This window comes from Brachyhypopomus gauderio, unplaced genomic scaffold, assembly GCF_052324685.1.
Source record: "Brachyhypopomus gauderio isolate BG-103 unplaced genomic scaffold, BGAUD_0.2 sc52, whole genome shotgun sequence".
In the NCBI taxonomy this organism is placed as follows: domain Eukaryota; kingdom Metazoa; phylum Chordata; class Actinopteri; order Gymnotiformes; family Hypopomidae; genus Brachyhypopomus; species Brachyhypopomus gauderio.
The window spans coordinates 250001-267244 of record NW_027506877.1 but is presented as its reverse complement, the minus strand read 5'-3'; the positions used below and the strand labels follow the sequence as shown (position 1 = coordinate 267244).

The 17244-nt window shown below is 42.8% G+C and overlaps 4 protein-coding genes and 1 long non-coding RNA gene across 8 annotated transcripts in view; 2 read left to right on the top strand and 3 right to left on the bottom strand.

Annotated features, from left to right (window-relative positions):
* On the bottom strand, positions 1-2059 carry LOC143488649 (uncharacterized). 2 transcript variants are annotated; one of them, XR_013124479.1, is made up of 4 exons: positions 1320-2059; positions 884-1058; positions 694-770; positions 1-586 (listed from the first exon to the last, which is right to left on the bottom strand). It is a non-coding gene; the product is annotated as an uncharacterized LOC143488649 (long non-coding RNA). The 2 variants fall into 2 exon arrangements; XR_013124478.1 differs by having other exon boundaries at positions 884-2059.
* Positions 2060-2097: 38 nt separating this feature from the next.
* LOC143488646 (ras-related protein Rab-38) lies at positions 2098-5271 on the bottom strand. Its single transcript, XM_076987501.1, has 4 exons — positions 5165-5271; positions 4308-4848; positions 3118-3398; positions 2098-2704 (listed from the first exon to the last, which is right to left on the bottom strand). Exons 2-4 carry the CDS (start codon positions 4498-4500, stop codon positions 2519-2521), a joined length of 660 nt encoding a protein of 219 aa, XP_076843616.1. The 5' UTR covers positions 4501-4848; positions 5165-5271; the 3' UTR covers positions 2098-2518.
* Positions 5265-8982, top strand: rab39bb (RAB39B, member RAS oncogene family b). Of its 2 annotated transcripts, none has more exons than XM_076987503.1 (3): positions 5265-5494; positions 6608-6834; positions 7526-8982. In XM_076987503.1, the coding sequence occupies exons 2-3, from the start codon at positions 6620-6622 to the stop codon at positions 7950-7952; spliced, it is 642 nt and encodes a 213-aa protein (XP_076843618.1). In that variant the 5' UTR covers positions 5265-5494; positions 6608-6619; the 3' UTR covers positions 7953-8982. The 2 variants fall into 2 exon arrangements, with proteins under 2 accessions (XP_076843618.1, XP_076843617.1); XM_076987502.1 differs by having other exon boundaries at positions 5267-5690.
* A 54-nt stretch (positions 8983-9036) lies between these two features.
* Positions 9037-15373, bottom strand: vbp1 (von Hippel-Lindau binding protein 1). The gene is made up of 6 exons (XM_076987504.1): positions 15221-15373; positions 14484-14608; positions 14007-14073; positions 13748-13846; positions 11652-11790; positions 9037-10466 (listed from the first exon to the last, which is right to left on the bottom strand). Exons 1-6 carry the CDS (start codon positions 15299-15301, stop codon positions 10390-10392), a joined length of 588 nt encoding a protein of 195 aa, XP_076843619.1. The 5' UTR covers positions 15302-15373; the 3' UTR covers positions 9037-10389.
* A 1821-nt stretch (positions 15374-17194) lies between these two features.
* The window catches only part of syt4 (synaptotagmin IV), a 7574-nt gene continuing 7524 nt past the window's right edge, over positions 17195-17244 (top strand). For both annotated transcript variants that reach the window (XM_076987444.1, XM_076987443.1), the window contains exon 1: positions 17195-17244. This exon is cut by the window's right edge and continues 246 nt beyond it. The gene's annotated coding sequence lies outside the window, so the exon portion shown is untranslated.

Here is a 17244-nt window from a genome sequence, read left to right as displayed (position 1 = left end):
CAAATGGTGTGAAATGTGTAGTCTTCTGCAAGGTGTCTATGATCATTTCTATGTCATTATTTTTTCGTGTATCAGGTTAATTGTGTCTGTATTAGACCATCAGAATTGAATTTTCATTTCACTCCTAAAAACACCACATAGGCAGCCTGAGTGCATGTTAGTGTGGGCTTGTTGTGCTGCTCCCAAATGAAAACACCCAAAGCCACAATTCCCTTTATAAAGCACAGTGTCACAATGACAAGCTGCCTTAACTGCTATCATTTCTGCTCTTTTTATAATCTGCCACAGCTAATCATCACTCCAAAGAGCAAAATAGCAAAACCTAAATATGTAAATGGTGTTTTTTTTAGCTTAGGTGTGAATGTGAAGTTTCAGACCACTCCAGACAGGCTGTCGTCTTCTGGTCCCACTCCTATTGGCTGGCAGCATCCGTTACATATGTAGCGCAGGACACAGAGGTAAATGCTACCAGACAGTCCTACAGTAAGAGCCAGAAGCATGAGGCTCAGGTAAGATTGTCCAGGTGCGTAGGCTACGTCTGGAAACAGGTCACTGCTCATGACTGGGGGCGACTCAGAGCTCTGCACTACGAGGCAAGACAGAAACACAAAACTATACTGTTAGTCCATTTCTAGCATTGAACGAGTTAAAATAAACGTCATTTCACACAACAGTTCGTTTTATGTGCATTACCTGAGTTTAAAGGAAGCAGTATCACAAATAGTAGTTCCACTTCTCTCCACAGCATAATGGTGAATTAAATGTTTGGTCTGTATCATTATCGAAGAGAGAAACATAATTGCAAAGTACTATAATGATTTGTTTATGTTTAAAGTCATTTAATTCAAACCAATAACTGTATTTCAAGTCCGATATGACTTACCGAATCATCAGTTCAGCAGACTTGATAAATTCTTGTCCATTCTTGCATGATCTATCTTAATTGACGTATTGATGAACTGCTTGTTAACACTGTCGTTTAGACGTGCACGTTGAATCGAGCTGGATGTGATGTGAGCCGTCGTGAAACGGTGTTGTACGCGGTCGCCCGTTTCAGCCTGCAGCGGAATAAAACGAGTAATAAAACCTTGGCTGGCCAGTCACGCTCGACGTGTATATGACTCAAACCGCACGGAGCCGCTATTCTAAGTATCGACGACAGATTGGTCAGGGGGGAAGACAAGTCTCTCGTTTAGCTACAAAGGCGTCATATTCACGAGACAACGTTTAATTTGCTACAGTTCATAAGGATGCTTTTGAAAAGTCATAATCCCAGCAAGCTGTGGGCGCGTGACTGTGGGTTACTTCATTTAGCCTACTGGATAAACGGCATTCCAGTTCATTCTGGTCCGTTGCAGTATTGACGCTTTAGTCTATTCCAGAGTCTATTAGAAATAAATGTCGATTAATGGTCCTTTGCCGTCCTCAGTGGATTAAAATGGGTTTGTTCGGTGATGCAAATGATGTCATTATCTCGGATGAAGATGATGCCATTATCTCGGATGAAGAAACTGCAGTCAAAGGTCACTGACACATGCTGCTCCATTTGACCAATTCATACGAAACGCTGTCTTCATACGTGCAACAATGGGCAGCAGACAAAAAAGCAGCTGCAAAACACAGTTTGTCTAAAATCTAAAATGCATATCGCCATTTAAGTGCACTTCTGTCAAGCTGAAATGCACCTTAGAAGTTATCATTTCTCAAGGCGTTGTTTGCGATGCATTTGAGCGTCAAGACGCTGAGGGAGACGTGGATGGATAAAATTACAGGGGACGGAGCAGAGCGACGTCACACGTTTGCGTATGGCTGTGATAATTAGCGCTGGAAATAGAAGAGACGCGCACAGATAGCGCATATGTGTTAGACGATAATGAATACTTTTAGCAGAAGCCCAATGGAATCTTTTACCGTGCAGACAAGCAACATTAACACCATGAAAGAATTTTTAAACACCATGCACGCGTCTGCTTAGTGTCAGACACGCGCGCGCATCCGCATGTGCGCACACCTCGCGCACGCACATAGTATTGAGCTAAAACTGTAGAAATTAGGTTTTTTTTTACCTGTGTGAAAAAACACACCAGTGTAGCCAACTCCAAGACAATGTTCAGCGGTTTATACTGATGACATAGTTGTTTAGGCACAAGTGTTAAAGTGGTGTTCGTTTCCTCAAAAGGGAAACGGCCAAAGATAAATGAAAAAAAAACTTCCTCTTTCAAGCATTTAGCTGTCATGCTATTCTTGTACATGTGTTTAAAATAGAAAGTTTGTTAAGATTCTATAGGTGGTATTTGTTTTTTATGATACATGTGTATTTGTTACAGCTAGACAATACTGTTATAACTCAGATTTCTTGTCAGTGGTCTTGAATCATCACTTTAAATTAAAATTTATTGTTTTAAATCAAAACGTATTATAATTCTGTTTTATAAAAAGATAAATCTTCATGATCATAAAGCCACTGCGTGGATGTCCGTATTTCCAGAGTAACGTGTGATTCTATTTCGCTGCCGTTCTAGAAGTGGGCGTGGTCTTTTGGAGGCGGGCTCTGCCTCAGGCACGAGGTGCAGCCGGGGACTCCGTGGTCCTGGACGGGCAGCACCAGTGAGCTGGACTCTCGCCGCCCGCCCGGGCTAGCGCCATCACTCGCCATGATGCTCTCGACGAGGCACATGACGGCCGCATCGATGTTTGTGTTATCCTGGGTGAGACGGGGCAGGGAGGTTAACTTGTGTCACAGGAAAACAAGAACATACTAATTACTACTGTAATTGCATAATTAACATAATTGACTGAAATAGTTTATCATGACTGGTAGATCTTATAGAGTTTAATGATTAACCTATAAATATACAATTAATGGACACTCACAGTCAAATGCTTATTATATTATTTTGTTCCCTAATTATCACCTGATTCTCTGTTATTAAGGCTAATGATCACTAATGATAATGCAACATTTGTATCAGTAAAGCCAGACTCAAAAGAAGAAGAGAAGAGTGGGTAAGGTTTGCGATGTAGTGCATGATGTCTACTTGATGACCTGTTGCTCCTTTAGATACACAAACACACTCTCACACAGTGGTTCTCTGAGGTGCCTCGTGTCCATCTCACCTTAGCTGAGGTCTCATAGCAGCCTATGAAGCCGTGCTCTTTGGCAAAGGTGTCTAGCCGTGGCAGTTTGGCACAGAGCCCTTTACTCTGCTGGTCACACTTGTTAGCCAGCAGAACAGCTGGCAGCGTACGCCCGTCGCTCAGGGCAACTTTGCAGTCCAGGTCACCTTTCCACTTGAGCACGGTCTGAAACGTGGAGGCACGGGTCATGTCAAAGACCACCAGAGCCCCCACGGCCTCCCGGTAATACACTCGGGTCATGTTGCCATAACGCTCCTGTCCTGCAGGGTTGAGGACAGGGAGGGAGAGAGAGAGAGAGAGAGAGAGGGAGGGAGAGGGAGGGAGGGAGAGAGAGAGATAAAGTTTGGTGGTCAAAGGATCGCATTCTTTGTAATCTGAGGTAGTTGGTTGATTAGATCTGTCTGATTACCTCTATTGGATTAAATGGTCTACATTGATATTTGTGCATGTTGTGAATGTGGGGAGGTGATGAACACACTGTTTTTGTTGAGCTTTGGCTCACATGATATTGAGACACAAAAGCAGTTGATAACACCATGTGACTTACATCTCAGTGGTGAGCATAGTCACAGAGATTTATCCCATTGCAAACACTCCCATGCCCACTCTCTCTCTCTCTCTCACACACACACACACACACACACACACACACACACACACACACACACACACACACACACACACACACACACACACACACACACACCCGAACAGAAGCGATGTTTAAGCAAGACATTCCAACAAGATTAGCAAAGGCAAATAACACTGTAACCAATGAACAGTGTTCAACAAGTTTGGATGAGACGGTTTGGTTAAGTGTATAAACATAAACACTCCAAATTAGAAAAATGTAGCAGAAATGTTTTGACATTTTAATGACAACACTAATATATGAAATTAAAAATTATGGCGACCTGAGTCTCTACTTATAGTGCACTAAACAGAAACATAGAAGCTAAAATAACAAACGTGATTTACGTCTGCTGTGTTCATTCTTTTGAAATAAAGTCACTGTGGAAAATGTCTGCTTTAATTGTCTAGAACAAGTCGTTATGTACAAAGAGAAGCACGAGCAAACATTGGCTTGAATCTCAAACTCCTACAGCCTTCCTAAGAGTTATGGTGGCGAAGTTCGGCTCTCTGGGTCAGAACCACTGGTGTTTACGTACCCGCAATGTCCCACAGCTGCAAACGGACCACCGTCTGCTGATCCCAGTTCAGCACCTTCAACGCGAAGTCCACGCCGATGGTTGCGCGGTAGTGTTGGGAAAACACTTGATGGACATACCTCTTAATAACGGACGTTTTCCCAACACCTAGGTCTCCTATGACCAGCACTTTAAGCAAACGCTCCTGCTGCATGTTAGTGGACCGACAAAATTGATTAAAAAAATTGAAGATAGAAAAGAAAGAGAGAAATCCCCCTCTTATTAGCTTACATGCCAGAATAACGGTCTTGTTTGCTGGCACATTTCCAAGTCACTTGAACGTTGCGCCTTAAAAGGCAAGACGCCGTATGTTTTTCAAGACAAGTACTAAAATATCCGCCGAAGAGAGGAGAGAACTGGTGTTTTTCTGACCGCTTGCAGCCTGTTAGTATGCAGGGGTGTGATAACTGTCAAGTTTCGTCGGTTTTTTTCTTCTTCACGCTCTTGAACGCCAAGGAGAGGCGTTATTTCGTGCGTTACTGTCTGCCACAAACTTGTGATCCTGGAAGGGAGGCAAGTAAGGACAACAGATGGGTCCTTAGTCTCGGGAGAATCGATTATACAAACAAACGCATCTGTTGAGGCCGAAAGCAATGGTCAAGTTTAGTAAAAGTATATGGAAAAGCCAAAGGTGTGCCCGAGAAGTCCACCCGAAACCTCCAAAAACTACATCTCCCTTCATGCCCGTGTTCGCCATATCTTGTAAAAACTGTATTATTGTCCACCTAGTAAGGGAAAAAAAGACTCACGGTGGTATTACAACTGTGACGTGAGTTAATAAATTGTTTTGAAGAAAAGTACAAAGCTATTTTACTTACCAAAGCTATAATAAGCACAAAGCCTCGACAGAAAGGAGTCATTTGGTGAGATGCCCTTTCTATAAATAGCCAACAGCAGCGCCTCCCTTCCCTATGCGCCCGTATTCGTTGATTTACGGTGCTGGTGCTGATGCGAGATGAGTCAGGCTACATGATGTTGCTGTTATTTCTGCCATTTCATCAGCAGATTTTACAAATATTTCTACATCTTCAAAACCCGGAACAAACCACGAAAGAACGAGAAATCATGCATGACTTTTTTTAACTTGTCTTAACCAGCTTTGATTTTTGCAACATCAACTTTCTTCGCGATATAAACACATTGGGCTGGTACGTTGATTACACCTGTTTACTATAGACAGCGTTGATCGGTGTTTTTGTGGTTATACTCCACGTAGGTAAATTATTGCAGGTGTATGCATTGCTCCGGGTGGTTATCCCACCGTGCATTTTCTAGACTGTCGACCACCCTTTCAGGACTATGGAATCTGCGTTTACTAAGCTCTGAACAACCTAACCAAACGCCGTAAGTAAAATATAACAGAGTTATTTCTGAATTGCATCCCGTTTTACTGCAACACGACAGAAGTATTGTTGTTAATTAAACGTGTAACATTCAAATGTGCGAGTATCAGTGCGTAGTGGCCGGGCCGCGAGGAGCTCGCGCTCATAGCCTAGCATGGCGAGAAAGTAGCTTCAAAACATGGCCTTATGTTAACTAACGGTCACCATGTGTCTTTTTGTGAAAAAAAGAGCTATTTATGAATAAAAAGAGAGAACCCGTATGACTGAACGCTGAGAGAACACGTATCTTTAAAAAAAAATAACCAAATAAGGACTGACCTTGCTATATATATGATAAAACCTTTGACAAACAAGGTCTATGTGTGATAAATGGGAACATTTAATGTGGAGGGTTGTTCCTGTATGTAAGGAGACATATCTCTCCCTCTCCACCGTGTTCTGACCCGGACAGGAAGGTCGTGCTTGGCCTAAAGTGTTTGGTCTGACAGGCCATCCAGGGTAATCCTTGCCGGGCAGTGTAACAAGAGACATACATCAGCGTCCAAGTTACACTGCGCCAGTTATAAGGAGAGTTCACCAGGACAGACACAGTCCCTCATTTAGGAGGCGAGGTTGTACTAAACTACATTTAAATGTGAAAGTACATTTTAACATCACTGCTGCGTTTACTGTACAAATGCACATAAGGTGAAATCAGAATAGTTTTGCGGAGCTGTTTCATTTTTTCAGAGGAATTCAAAAGTACACTAAGACTTTACCTTAAAAATACACCTTGACTGGTTGCAGAAAAAGACCAGTCTACATCTACATCCAAATAAATGATTCTGTTGTAAAGACAAGCCGGTTGCAGGCTGTGATGTGGGTATTTGCTGGGCGTGTTCACTATTACATTCTGCAATTGCTTCATGATATCCACAGAGTCAGATCGATATGGAGGCGATATGGCTTTACCAATTTCGCCTGATCGTCATCGGGGATTCAACGGTTGGCAAGTCGTGTTTGATCAGACGCTTCACCGAGGGTCGGTTTGCCCAGGTGTCCGACCCAACGGTCGGCGTGGATTTCTTTTCTCGCCTGGTTGAGATCGAGCCTGGGAAACGCATCAAACTGCAGATATGGGACACGGCGGGTCAGGAGCGCTTCAGGTACTGTAGACACTGGTTGAGACACTTGAGCCCAACAGACACCAGAACTACAGGTGGCTAATAAATGTTAGTAGGCCTACAAACTTTAACTTCACAGAAACGCTCAGAGGAGCTCCCCAATTAATGACAGTCGATGTGTAAGCTAGAGCATTCTAGATCATTTTATAATCATAAGGTATGAATTCAGAAAATCCATAATGTAGAATTAGATATTAAAATAACCCCTATAATAGACCACATTAAACGTGCTGGTGGCAAAACCTTTATCTATAATAGCTGTCTCTATAGCAACCATGGTAAGGCCACTTTCCTCTGGGAGGTATAAAAGGAACCAAACGTCCAGCACCTGTGGAGACAAATCTGTCCTCACGTGGGAGATATTATTACCTCTGTGATTCACAGAGACACATGGTATTTATATCCTAAATAAACACCCACTAAAAGTTATTACATGACTTTCTCTTTACTTTGGTAAATAAATATATAGCACTTCAACACTCACTATCCTCTGTAACAGCCATGGGAGTCAATACATTTAATTACTTTAAATGTTGCATTTTGTATGTTTCCTGTGTGTCTTTATGAGCAACTGCATGTCTTATTTCTCTCTGGTCAGAATTTCTAAAGAGTGAACCTCTCTCTCTCTCACTCACTCACTCACACTTAAACCCGTCCTTGTCCCGGTCCACAGGTCCATCACCAGGGCCTACTACCGTAACTCCGTGGGTGGCCTGCTGCTCTTTGACATCACCAACCGCCGGTCCTTCCAGAACGTTCACGAGTGGCTGGAGGAGGCTCGCAGTCATGTGCAGCCGCACGGCATCGTCTTCCTGCTGGTGGGCCACAAGTGCGACCTGGAGCCACAGCGTCAGGTCACGCGGCAGGAGGCCGAGAAGCTGGCGGCCGCCTACGGCATGCGCTACGTGGAGACGTCGGCGCGTGACGCCATCAACGTGGAGAGGGCCTTCACTGAGCTCACGCGCGACATCTTCGAGCTGGTCAAGCAGGGCGAGATCACCATCCAGGAGGACTGGGAGGGGGTGCGGAGCGGGTTCGTGCCCAACGTGGTGCACTCATCGGAGGAGGTGACCAAGAGTGAACGCCGGTGCCTCTGCTGATCCAGCTGAGACCCCGCCCACTCAGACCTGCTGCCTCTGATCCCTCCAATCACAGGACATCTTTTGGTCTTCTTCTAACGATATTGGCCTTTGCTTGCCTTCTGAATGCGCCCAAACCCACCAGACCTACTGTTCTATCCCACAGAGCTCGGCCCACGAATCCCTAGCCATGCATAGGAGAACTTGTGATCACTAACCAACGAGAACTGTTTACAGGAAGAGACCCATTTCAGCACCTGCAATCTCCCCCCAAAATGCCAATCAGAACTTTGTTTCTGCACCTTAAACCTATCTACACATTTGTCAATCACTCGAAAGCCATGAGATGTTGCCTATGAGGGTGAGCCGTCTCCAGAGTCTGTTCCACAAGAAAATGACCAGATACACTGTAGGTGTTTACTGGCAGACAAGTGATGACTGTACTGCTGTCGGAGCTCAGAGAGCTAAAACACTGCTTGAGCTAAAGGAGTGTATGTAAGACCAAAAGACTACTTGGTTACAATGTATATGAATGTCAAGCCTTAGGTACAAATGAAAGAAAATGGTATATTGCAATATACATTACCTTACCCAGATTTCCATTATCAAAGCAAACAGGTCTGAATGATGACATGACAAGTCAATTTTGAAAGAGCCCGCATTTTGTCATTAGGTTTATAAAATGATTTAAGAATACAAAGTTATTGAACTACTTTTGAGTATAAACTGTCATTTGAAGTACATCTAAGATCTACAAATGTGTGCTTCTGTAAACGTACCAAAGGGATTTGTGTTTGTGAAGAATATGATCCACTTGAGGACTGTGGTAAAGAAGTGCACTGTTCTGTGATGAAATGCTACGGATGGCCTCTGCTTCTGGAAAATTCAAGCATTAATAAACTTTAACCCGTATGGGCGCACCTTTAAAACATGCTCCTCACAAAGTATTTTCAGATCTCCCATCTTGAGATTGAGAAACAGGTGGGTTCCTCCGGCATTTCTACAAACACCTCGCTAGAGGGCGCTATACACCCCACAGCCTCTCTCCATTTCAAAAGTCTATGCCATGCTTTTGCATAAGCAAAACACAAGTATCACAGAGCTGTACAACACAGAACTCACCTTTAATTTATGCTGCCTGCTTCTCTGTATTGATTTTCTGCTCAAATCTGAATTTAATTTATAACTTGACACAGGTGCGATTGGTTTGGAGTGTAACATAAATGTTAGCTGGACAAAGTGGATGTTGGTGGCTTTCGTCTTATTCTGCTCTGTACCCACATTTTACAGCACCCCAGTCATCTAAAACCTCACACGACAGTGTTGGGGGAGAGTTTGGATGGGGCATCTTTTCTGGTTTATGGTTTTGATTCTCTTGAGCACACAGACGCTGACTTAAGTGGATGAAGACTGAAATATTAATTACTGCACATGTTAAACGGTTGACACTCTGTACCTCTTTATCAAAACTTGAAATGTATTAAAATACCATGACAAAAAATAACCGTGCTGCTCATTTTAACGAGGGATACTCATGATTTTTGATTGCAATCCCTTTTTGCACCAGCAGAGGGAGGCAATAACAGACAAATGACTGGGTGCAGCATACGATGATGCTGCAGATATATAACAAAGCCTCATTCGAGAAATAAAATGGACAATAATACAGTTAAACTATGTTTTTTGAAGTGGAAAACGGTAAGAGAAAGCTGAATAAGTCAGACTTGAAAAGCCATCCTGAGAGCTTTTCCCATAGATTATTATTAATACTACTACTAATAATAATACTAATGGGGGAAACACATTAAAACACAGACCATCTTATGCATTTTGTGCCTTTCCCCAATTATGAGTTGCTCATTCAGTATTTAATGGATACAATGTGACAAATAAATACAGATGGATCAGCGGAGGGAAAAAAAAAACATACAGGAAAGGGAAAACCAGTATTCAGAGGTGGTAAGAGCCGAGAGGGGGGAGAGAGAGAGACAGATTGGGGGGGGGGGGGGGGGGGGGGGTTAGGCTTGTGTCCGGAGAGACTGGAAAATGGACCAGTGAATAAAGATTTGCGCTTTGATCCAGTCACCCACAGCTTTCATGTGGCATCATCTCCCGTGTCCTGAGGTGCCCAGGGATTTCAAAAGGAACAGTAAACATTACCGAGTCCCGAATGCTAGACCAGTAAAAACAAACAACCCAAAAAAAGACACATGCATGAAAAGAGAGGACAGTGGAGAAACCAGAAAATATTGCATGAAGCAAAACGTTTCGTTATTCTAAATACAAAAGAAAACTGCCATTGTGAGTTTTGTTTGATTTCTTTTTCCTTTTTACTTGAAAAAATATTTTAAAAGTAACAAATCAATAGATAACAGTGTGGAGGCAGGTGGACACGAGGGAGTTTTTACTAACAAACAGATTAGTGGGTGGGCCATCAGGGTGGAGACACGCCCCTCCTTTAAGACCTCTCGGCTGATTTGAGGAGGTTGTCTTTACTTCTCCTCTTGACGTCCCAGTTATAGACACGTGCCATATCTGCAGGAGGCTCTGTTAAGGCATCACTGAGTTCACACTGAAAATCCTCACTTGCTCCGACAAGCTAACTGCACAAGAGTACCCACAGGGTCACAGGTCACACAAAGGGCACATTAAACCTTTTAGGACAACGTTAAATGACCGCTTGTGAATTCAAGGTTCTCGTTCAGCTGGTGCACACTTACTAGAAAAGAGCCACGAGTGAAAGAACTAATTCAAGACCATCTTTAGCTGCATTGACAGCCGAGGGCCCATTTCAGCACTGTGGCTAATAAGACCTTTACCATGGTCATGGCTCTATGTTTACAGGCTCTACACCTGGGTAGGATGCCTTTGAAATGCTGCAAAGCACTACCGAGGATTTGCATGCAAGCTGTACGAATGTGGCTTAAACACAAGCTGTTGTCATGAGTGAAGACATGATACGGAGTGAAGAGTGTGCCCATCTGGAGCAGTTTGACAGTTTCAGCTGCTCCTGGTTATTATGGGCAGGAAAGGGAATATCCCAAGTGCCTCCAGTAATGTGATGAATTCAACACTTCTGCCACACAGCTCTGAACGACAGTGGAAAAGCCCCCACACACTGGATTAGCATGAGTTATGCAGCGAATCCATGTGGCTGGTATATCTCTACTTGCTCACACACACACACACACACACACACACACACACACACACACACACACACACACACACACACACACACAGCTTGCTCTCCTCACTGTGACAGGCTGTATTTTATTCTTTCTAATATATCTTAAACATTCTAATACATCTTAAACTCCATAAAGGATTTTTATTTGATTTCATTGGGTCTTCATCAAGCTGAGATATGAATGCCTGTGCAAAGTGGCCTGGTCACAAAGCTTTGCACACAAGCCAAAGAACAGCTCGTTAAGTCACTGCTATGAAATGATCAGGATCTACATTCTCGAATCCAGTCAGCACCTGAAATACAAATGACCTGCAATGCCAAAAGCATTAAGAACGCCAAAAGCATTAAGAACAACAAAAACAACAACCAGCACTTGCACCGACTTCCCAGCAGAGGGCGGATGGGAGGACCAGGAGGGGGAGCACTCCTCCGATGACCCGTTCCGTGCGAAGTTGGCTCTGTGCCTAGAGCCTGCGGTGCATAAGATCAGAGTGGGCGAGAACGCCACACAGGCCTCGGTGGAAGGATACTGACTTCGGTGGTGGTGAACTGGTCTCGGAGGAAGTCCAGGTCCTCTTCTAGGGTGTCCAGGTTCCGGGAGGCGGTGGCGAGGTTCTTCTCCAGGAGAGACTGGGCTTCGTCTATATCGTACTCCAACATTACATTTGCCTGTTTCAGGAAGAGAGAGACCTCTGTATTCATGTGCTGTTGCATGCTAATTAAGCTACCTTTTAAAGAACAGAGATGGTTTGAATATAATAATAATAACTGCAAAAATTTTGCTGAGTCATTTTTACTTGGTGCATATGATGACACGGACACCAGCAGATTCCAAATTCAGTCATGAAGAGTCACAGTACTACACACTTTAGTAATAACACCCCTGATTCTTTAATTAAATTCTAGTTATTACATGCCTCCATGATTAGTAATCTCTCCGAGTCTTAATAACCTTGTGTCTCAGACCAAAAGCCAAGAAGGATTGCAACAGTGTTTAAAGTTAAACTGGAGGTTTCACCTCATCTGGTGTAGAGTTTCACTGCACACAAAAAAAACTAAATAAATAAACCAGCTCCAAAAATGTGTTAGTGCAGAGAAATTAGTGCACTTCAGTAAATGCTATGATTTAGCAATGCCGTGCTGGAGCTAGGGTTGCAACGGTATGAGATTTTCACGGTATGATAACCGTCTCAGAAAATACCGCGGTATCACGGTTATCACGGTATCACAGTTAGTTTGTATATTATTAAAAGATACACCGACCCTTAAAGAAATTACAAGTTATTTTTGTTCAATTAACTATTTATTGTAGAAACCTGGAACTATTGTATACAAAATGTGTCCTTTAAAAAAATAAGCTGTACACATGTTTATATAAATACTGCAAAATTAGAGAAACCTAAATCATGGATTTCAGTACAATTATTTAAGTTTAAATTATTTAATATCTGATAAACTCAGCCTGGGTCAGTGTCTGATCAACAACTGTTGTAAACGTCCGTTGTACTGCCAAGTTGGAATATAACCAGATACTGCAGGAAGAGAGGATTTATTTCTGACATCATCACAATAGAGATTTCTATTTTAAGGTTTTCACACCGAGTCTGGTTTTAACATATCAAAAACAGGTACGTTAGAATTTGAACGCATGTAAATTAATAGCGTCTTTCACATCCAGTGAAAGCAATGACCATAAAAAGCTAGGTTTATACTTTCACTAGTGACCGTAGCACGCGACTCCGCACAGTTCTTTTGTCTTACGTTAACAAATACGAGCCTCTTTTAATTCCAGGACAAAACATGAGAGAACGTGAAGACGTTAAGATTGGGCGTTTTGGAAATAAACAACCATTAAATAATGTGATGAAAAAGCGAATTATTTCGAGTATATGTATAAATATTTAACTTAATTAAGTTTAAGGTGCTGGGAAATATTGAAACGGACCTTTAAAGTGACGTACAAGTGTTTTAATTCCACCTTTTAAACGTGTATGAATCCTGCAAACGTGACTTTGTTCATTGCGCTGAGGCGCAGCGCGCAAAGTTACAAAATTCGAGAGGTGTACGACCTCGCGAATCGACAGCGCGCGAGACCCTCGCGCACGGGCGGAGCCACCGCGATTACGTCATTTTCGCCACTGATTTTAGTTTAGCTTTTTTTTTGTAAAAAAATGTGTTAAGTCTGATGCACTTTCTGCCATTCTCACTGCTGTGTGCTGAGTAGCTGAACCGGAGCGGAGTTGCGCATGCGCGGGTCAGTTTCTCCGCTGGCTTGCTTTTTACCGGTAATAAGCAAACGCACACGGTATGATAACCGTGCATTTTAATACCGTGGTATACCGTGAAACCGGTTACCGCTGCAACCCTAGCTGGAGCTAACGGGCCCTGCTGTGTACAAGTGGCTTCTACACGCTGGATTATTCTACTAGCTCTACTCTTGCCCTAATCTGAACCACTTCACAAGGGCTTGACGGTTAGCAAGCAAACAGAAGCAGGGCATATATGCTCAATTGTTAGATGACTAATGCCTAAAATGATCAGGGCTAGAAGTTTAAAAATGAAAGTGCATTTTATTGTGAAAAGCACCAGTCGTTTGTTCTAAGACTGGAGGTGTCGCAGAACTTACCCCGAGCCACAAACACACTTTATCTGTGGGCGGAACAGAAGCCTTGCAGTACACGTTATCGGCCAATAGAAAGTGTGTCTCCATTGGGTCTGTAGTGTCCTGTACCAAGATACGGAGATCACACGGAGTTATAAGAAGACAAGATGTGATAGACAAGACAGACAGCCAAACATAGACAAGCAAAATCACTAGGAAATAGACGGAGAAAGAAAGAACAAATAGGCTCCAAAAGACTAAAAGAAAAAGAGGCCCGTCTTACCCTTTTCTTTTGCATGTGTCGTAAGATTTCTAATGTCTGCTTGATTTGTGGAATCTGGCTTTTCAACCTGAAAAGGGCAAATTTTTAATCCTGCCTCTCAGCCAAGCACAGACGTGATAAATATTCGGTCTTAAACAAGAACCCTCAAGTGCCCATTTACTATTTTAGTACTACATCCCAAATCCTGGAGTTCACAGAAGCATTGGGCCTGAAGTTCAAAGAGGAGAATCTGTTAGTTTTGTCTCAACTGCAAATGAGACTATAAAACCAGTGTGATGAGAACAGTCTAGAAACGTTTTGAGCACTGTTTCTGTAAATATTCCAACAAGTACATTAAATCAATATTTGTCAGAAAGACAAACCAGCATTAATGGCAGATCCAGTGTTAACTCAAATATATTAAGACTTTCCTTGACTAACACAAAGCCAACTTCCAATACACATTACTTCAAGACGATTAAATATAGACATGCTAACCTCAGTTTCTTCTGACTCAGGTTGAGCTCCATGTATTTATATTTCTGATACTGTTCATCGAGCTTCCTCAGGACGCCATCTGCTGTGTCATTGCCGGGCTGCTTCATGAAGGAGTCAACATCTTCCTAAGAAGGGACAAGACAACAGGACACAGGTCCCGAGACCAGCACTCAGGATGGGTTGAGCTGACATCACTGTGCCAACACCTAAAACGAGAGCGATTAAGAGTCTCTTCTGCCATAGACTTATTTAAAAGGGGCTTTTATATTGTAATCTGTTTTACAGACGTATAGCTTCCGTATGGATTTATAAGAACTTAGGGTGTGGAGCCTGCCTCTACAGTGCACTTTCATTACAAATGTAATTACATTACAAAAAAAAAAATCAACTAATCTGCATTTTCAACGAATAAAGATGTTGACTAATCAAAATGAACTAATCAGCGTAGTTAATAATAGGCGATCTTGACATGTTTAGACCACGGAGACACAAAAAGAACAACAAAGGCGCCGTGAATTATAAACAACCGGACCTTTATCACGACCGAGCCCCGCCGCACACGGACCACGTCCGTATAAGGGAAACGGCACCACGGAACCACGCTAGTGGGCCAGGCAGCCAAACTGTTCGGGGCTGCAGTCAGAATTACGAACGCCGCTCGCACTAAACACGGGTCACGGAGGGCTGTGTAGATACACGGGACGCAGCCCGCACGCGTCCGCCCAACGTTCACTCACCACGAACACCGCTTCAGGGATCCCCAGGTGCTTCTTCTTACTCGCCGCCCCAGCGCCGCTGCCTTCTATGGTGGTCGCCATTTTGAAGAGACTCGTAGCCCTTCCTCTTTACGTAGCTGTACGGCGGGCGTTCCCCGCCGGCGCCTTGACTTTACGCGAGAACCGTGAAGGAAATAAATGTCTGGAAGGGGAAATTCTGTACATTTATTCTAAATCAGCCACTAAAACCCGCAGCTTTTTGAGTTTGTGAAAGACCTTTAGCCATGTTTTAGCGCACTGAAATAAGACCCGTTTCTCTTTAGCTGAGCATTTCCCAAACGTGCCAGCAGGTGGCAGCATTTAGCCAGTCGCAGATGGATGGAATAATAATGCAACAGACAGGAACGTGGGCGAAATGCACAAAGGGGCACGTTGATTGTTTTTCATTTACGTGGTTAAATACTTGGTTTGTTCAATTCCTGCAGTGCAATCGACCTCTCCTGCTCACAGACACAGAAATACCTCATTGTTTGCTGTTTAAGCGGTGTGTGCGCTGAACTTCTGTGCCTGGTGCCACGCCTTCACGACGTCTCTGCGCGCTGCTGAGACTACGAGATGCCATAGTGACACAGCACCGTCAACTTGACTGAAGTTAGACGAGAAATCTGTGTCATTTGACTCTCAGAGAAATAACAGAGAAAACCTTCCGTGGGGGCAAAGTAAGCATGATGTGTGCTAAGGCTTTTAGAGTCAGTACATTATGTGTAGCTGGCAAGCCTGCGGTTATAGGAGTTCTGCGTGGGCATGACGTTAAGATGTAAGTCATCCCAAGTCTGCTGGTATTGAATAAAAGCTAAACAAAACATTTCAGCCTATGGGACAACAAAAATAACAGACTCACACTACATTTGTCACCTTTTCACATCTTAAAATCGAAAAGGTCATTCATAAACTAAAAGTTGCAGTGATAACACTTGATGGTTTGGCAAGTAAAAACATTAATTTGAACTAAAAATGATTTGGTTATGAATTAACTGATGAAACACACATTTTCTGTGTTATGTTTTAATCCAAAATGGAGAACAATCATTAACTGGTTATAAAGTCTTATAAATCACAGCCATATATTAATGTTTAAAGAGGCAGAACAGGAAGCTATGGCTATGTGACAACACCATCACCTAAGAGTAGCTTGGATATATGAGCATCAGTATGCAAATCTTGGTACTTGGAGAAAGAACAACATAAAAATGATTATTATATAATTATTATAATTAATTATATGATAGAAACATCTGATGGATTTTTAAATGTTTTTAGGTTATGTTTTTATTGTAATAAATTCTAATATTGTAATATATTCTAATATAACAACTATCTCAGTGTTGCAGCAGTGTCCTTCTGATCCTGGGGTTGGAATGCTGTTCTATGGTTACAGTAAGTTTTACATTTACAACTGCAAGTCCATGTAGTAGTTAACTGAAAAATATAGACCTATAATAAGAATATGCAATGCCCCCAAAATACAGAAACATATGTAAAGGTATTGTGTAGTAACATATTTTTTAGATAATAAAAGGATATGCATATAATAAGAATTATTAATAAGAAGTATTGTATAGTAACTGTACATATTATGAAGTAATAAAATACACATAGAACATGGACGTATTGTATAGTAAATGGAGGAATATATTTGGCCATTTGTACTGGCCCTGAATGTTTTGTCCTGAGTCCTTGATGTATTGAAGTCCTTCACACGCACACACACGCACGCACGCACGCGCGCACGCACGCACGCACACACACACACACACACACACACACACACACACACACACACACACACTCGGTACTTCAGATTGACTCGCCTTGTGTTCCGTCCCAGCTCACGGGGCAGTGATTTCAGCTACAGCTTTCGTCAGAACTGCGTCAGCGTCGACGAATTCAGCACAGACGAGGGAAGGGGGGGGGGGGGAGGAACAGAATCGGGGTGGCGCCCTTTCTCAGTCATATCGCAGACTGTATCAACACAGGGCGGGTGC

Bases quoted from the DNA above. Each gene is read 5' to 3' on its own strand.
- vbp1 (XM_076987504.1), bottom strand. From the start codon at position 15,301: ATGGCGACCACCATAGAAGGCAGCGGCGCTGGGGCGGCGAGTAAGAAG. The intron at 13,847-14,006 runs GTAAGACGGGCC...ATCTTGGTACAG, and splicing joins GACACATGCAAAAGAAAAGG to GACACTACAGACCCAATGGA. The intron at 11,791-13,747 runs GTAAGTTCTGCG...TTCCTGAAACAG, and splicing joins AAGTGTGTTTGTGGCTCGGG to GCAAATGTAATGTTGGAGTA.
- LOC143488646 (XM_076987501.1), bottom strand. From the start codon at position 4,500: ATGCAGCAGGAGCGTTTGCTTAAAGTGCTGGTCATAGGAGACCTAGGT. The intron at 3,399-4,307 runs GTACGTAAACAC...TCAACCCTGCAG, and splicing joins GCAGCTGTGGGACATTGCGG to GACAGGAGCGTTATGGCAAC. The intron at 2,705-3,117 runs GTGAGATGGACA...CGTCTCACCCAG, and splicing joins GCTATGAGACCTCAGCTAAG to GATAACACAAACATCGATGC.
- rab39bb (XM_076987503.1), top strand. From the start codon at position 6,620: ATGGAGGCGATATGGCTTTACCAATTTCGCCTGATCGTCATCGGGGAT. The intron at 6,835-7,525 runs GTACTGTAGACA...CCCGGTCCACAG, and splicing joins GCGGGTCAGGAGCGCTTCAG to GTCCATCACCAGGGCCTACT.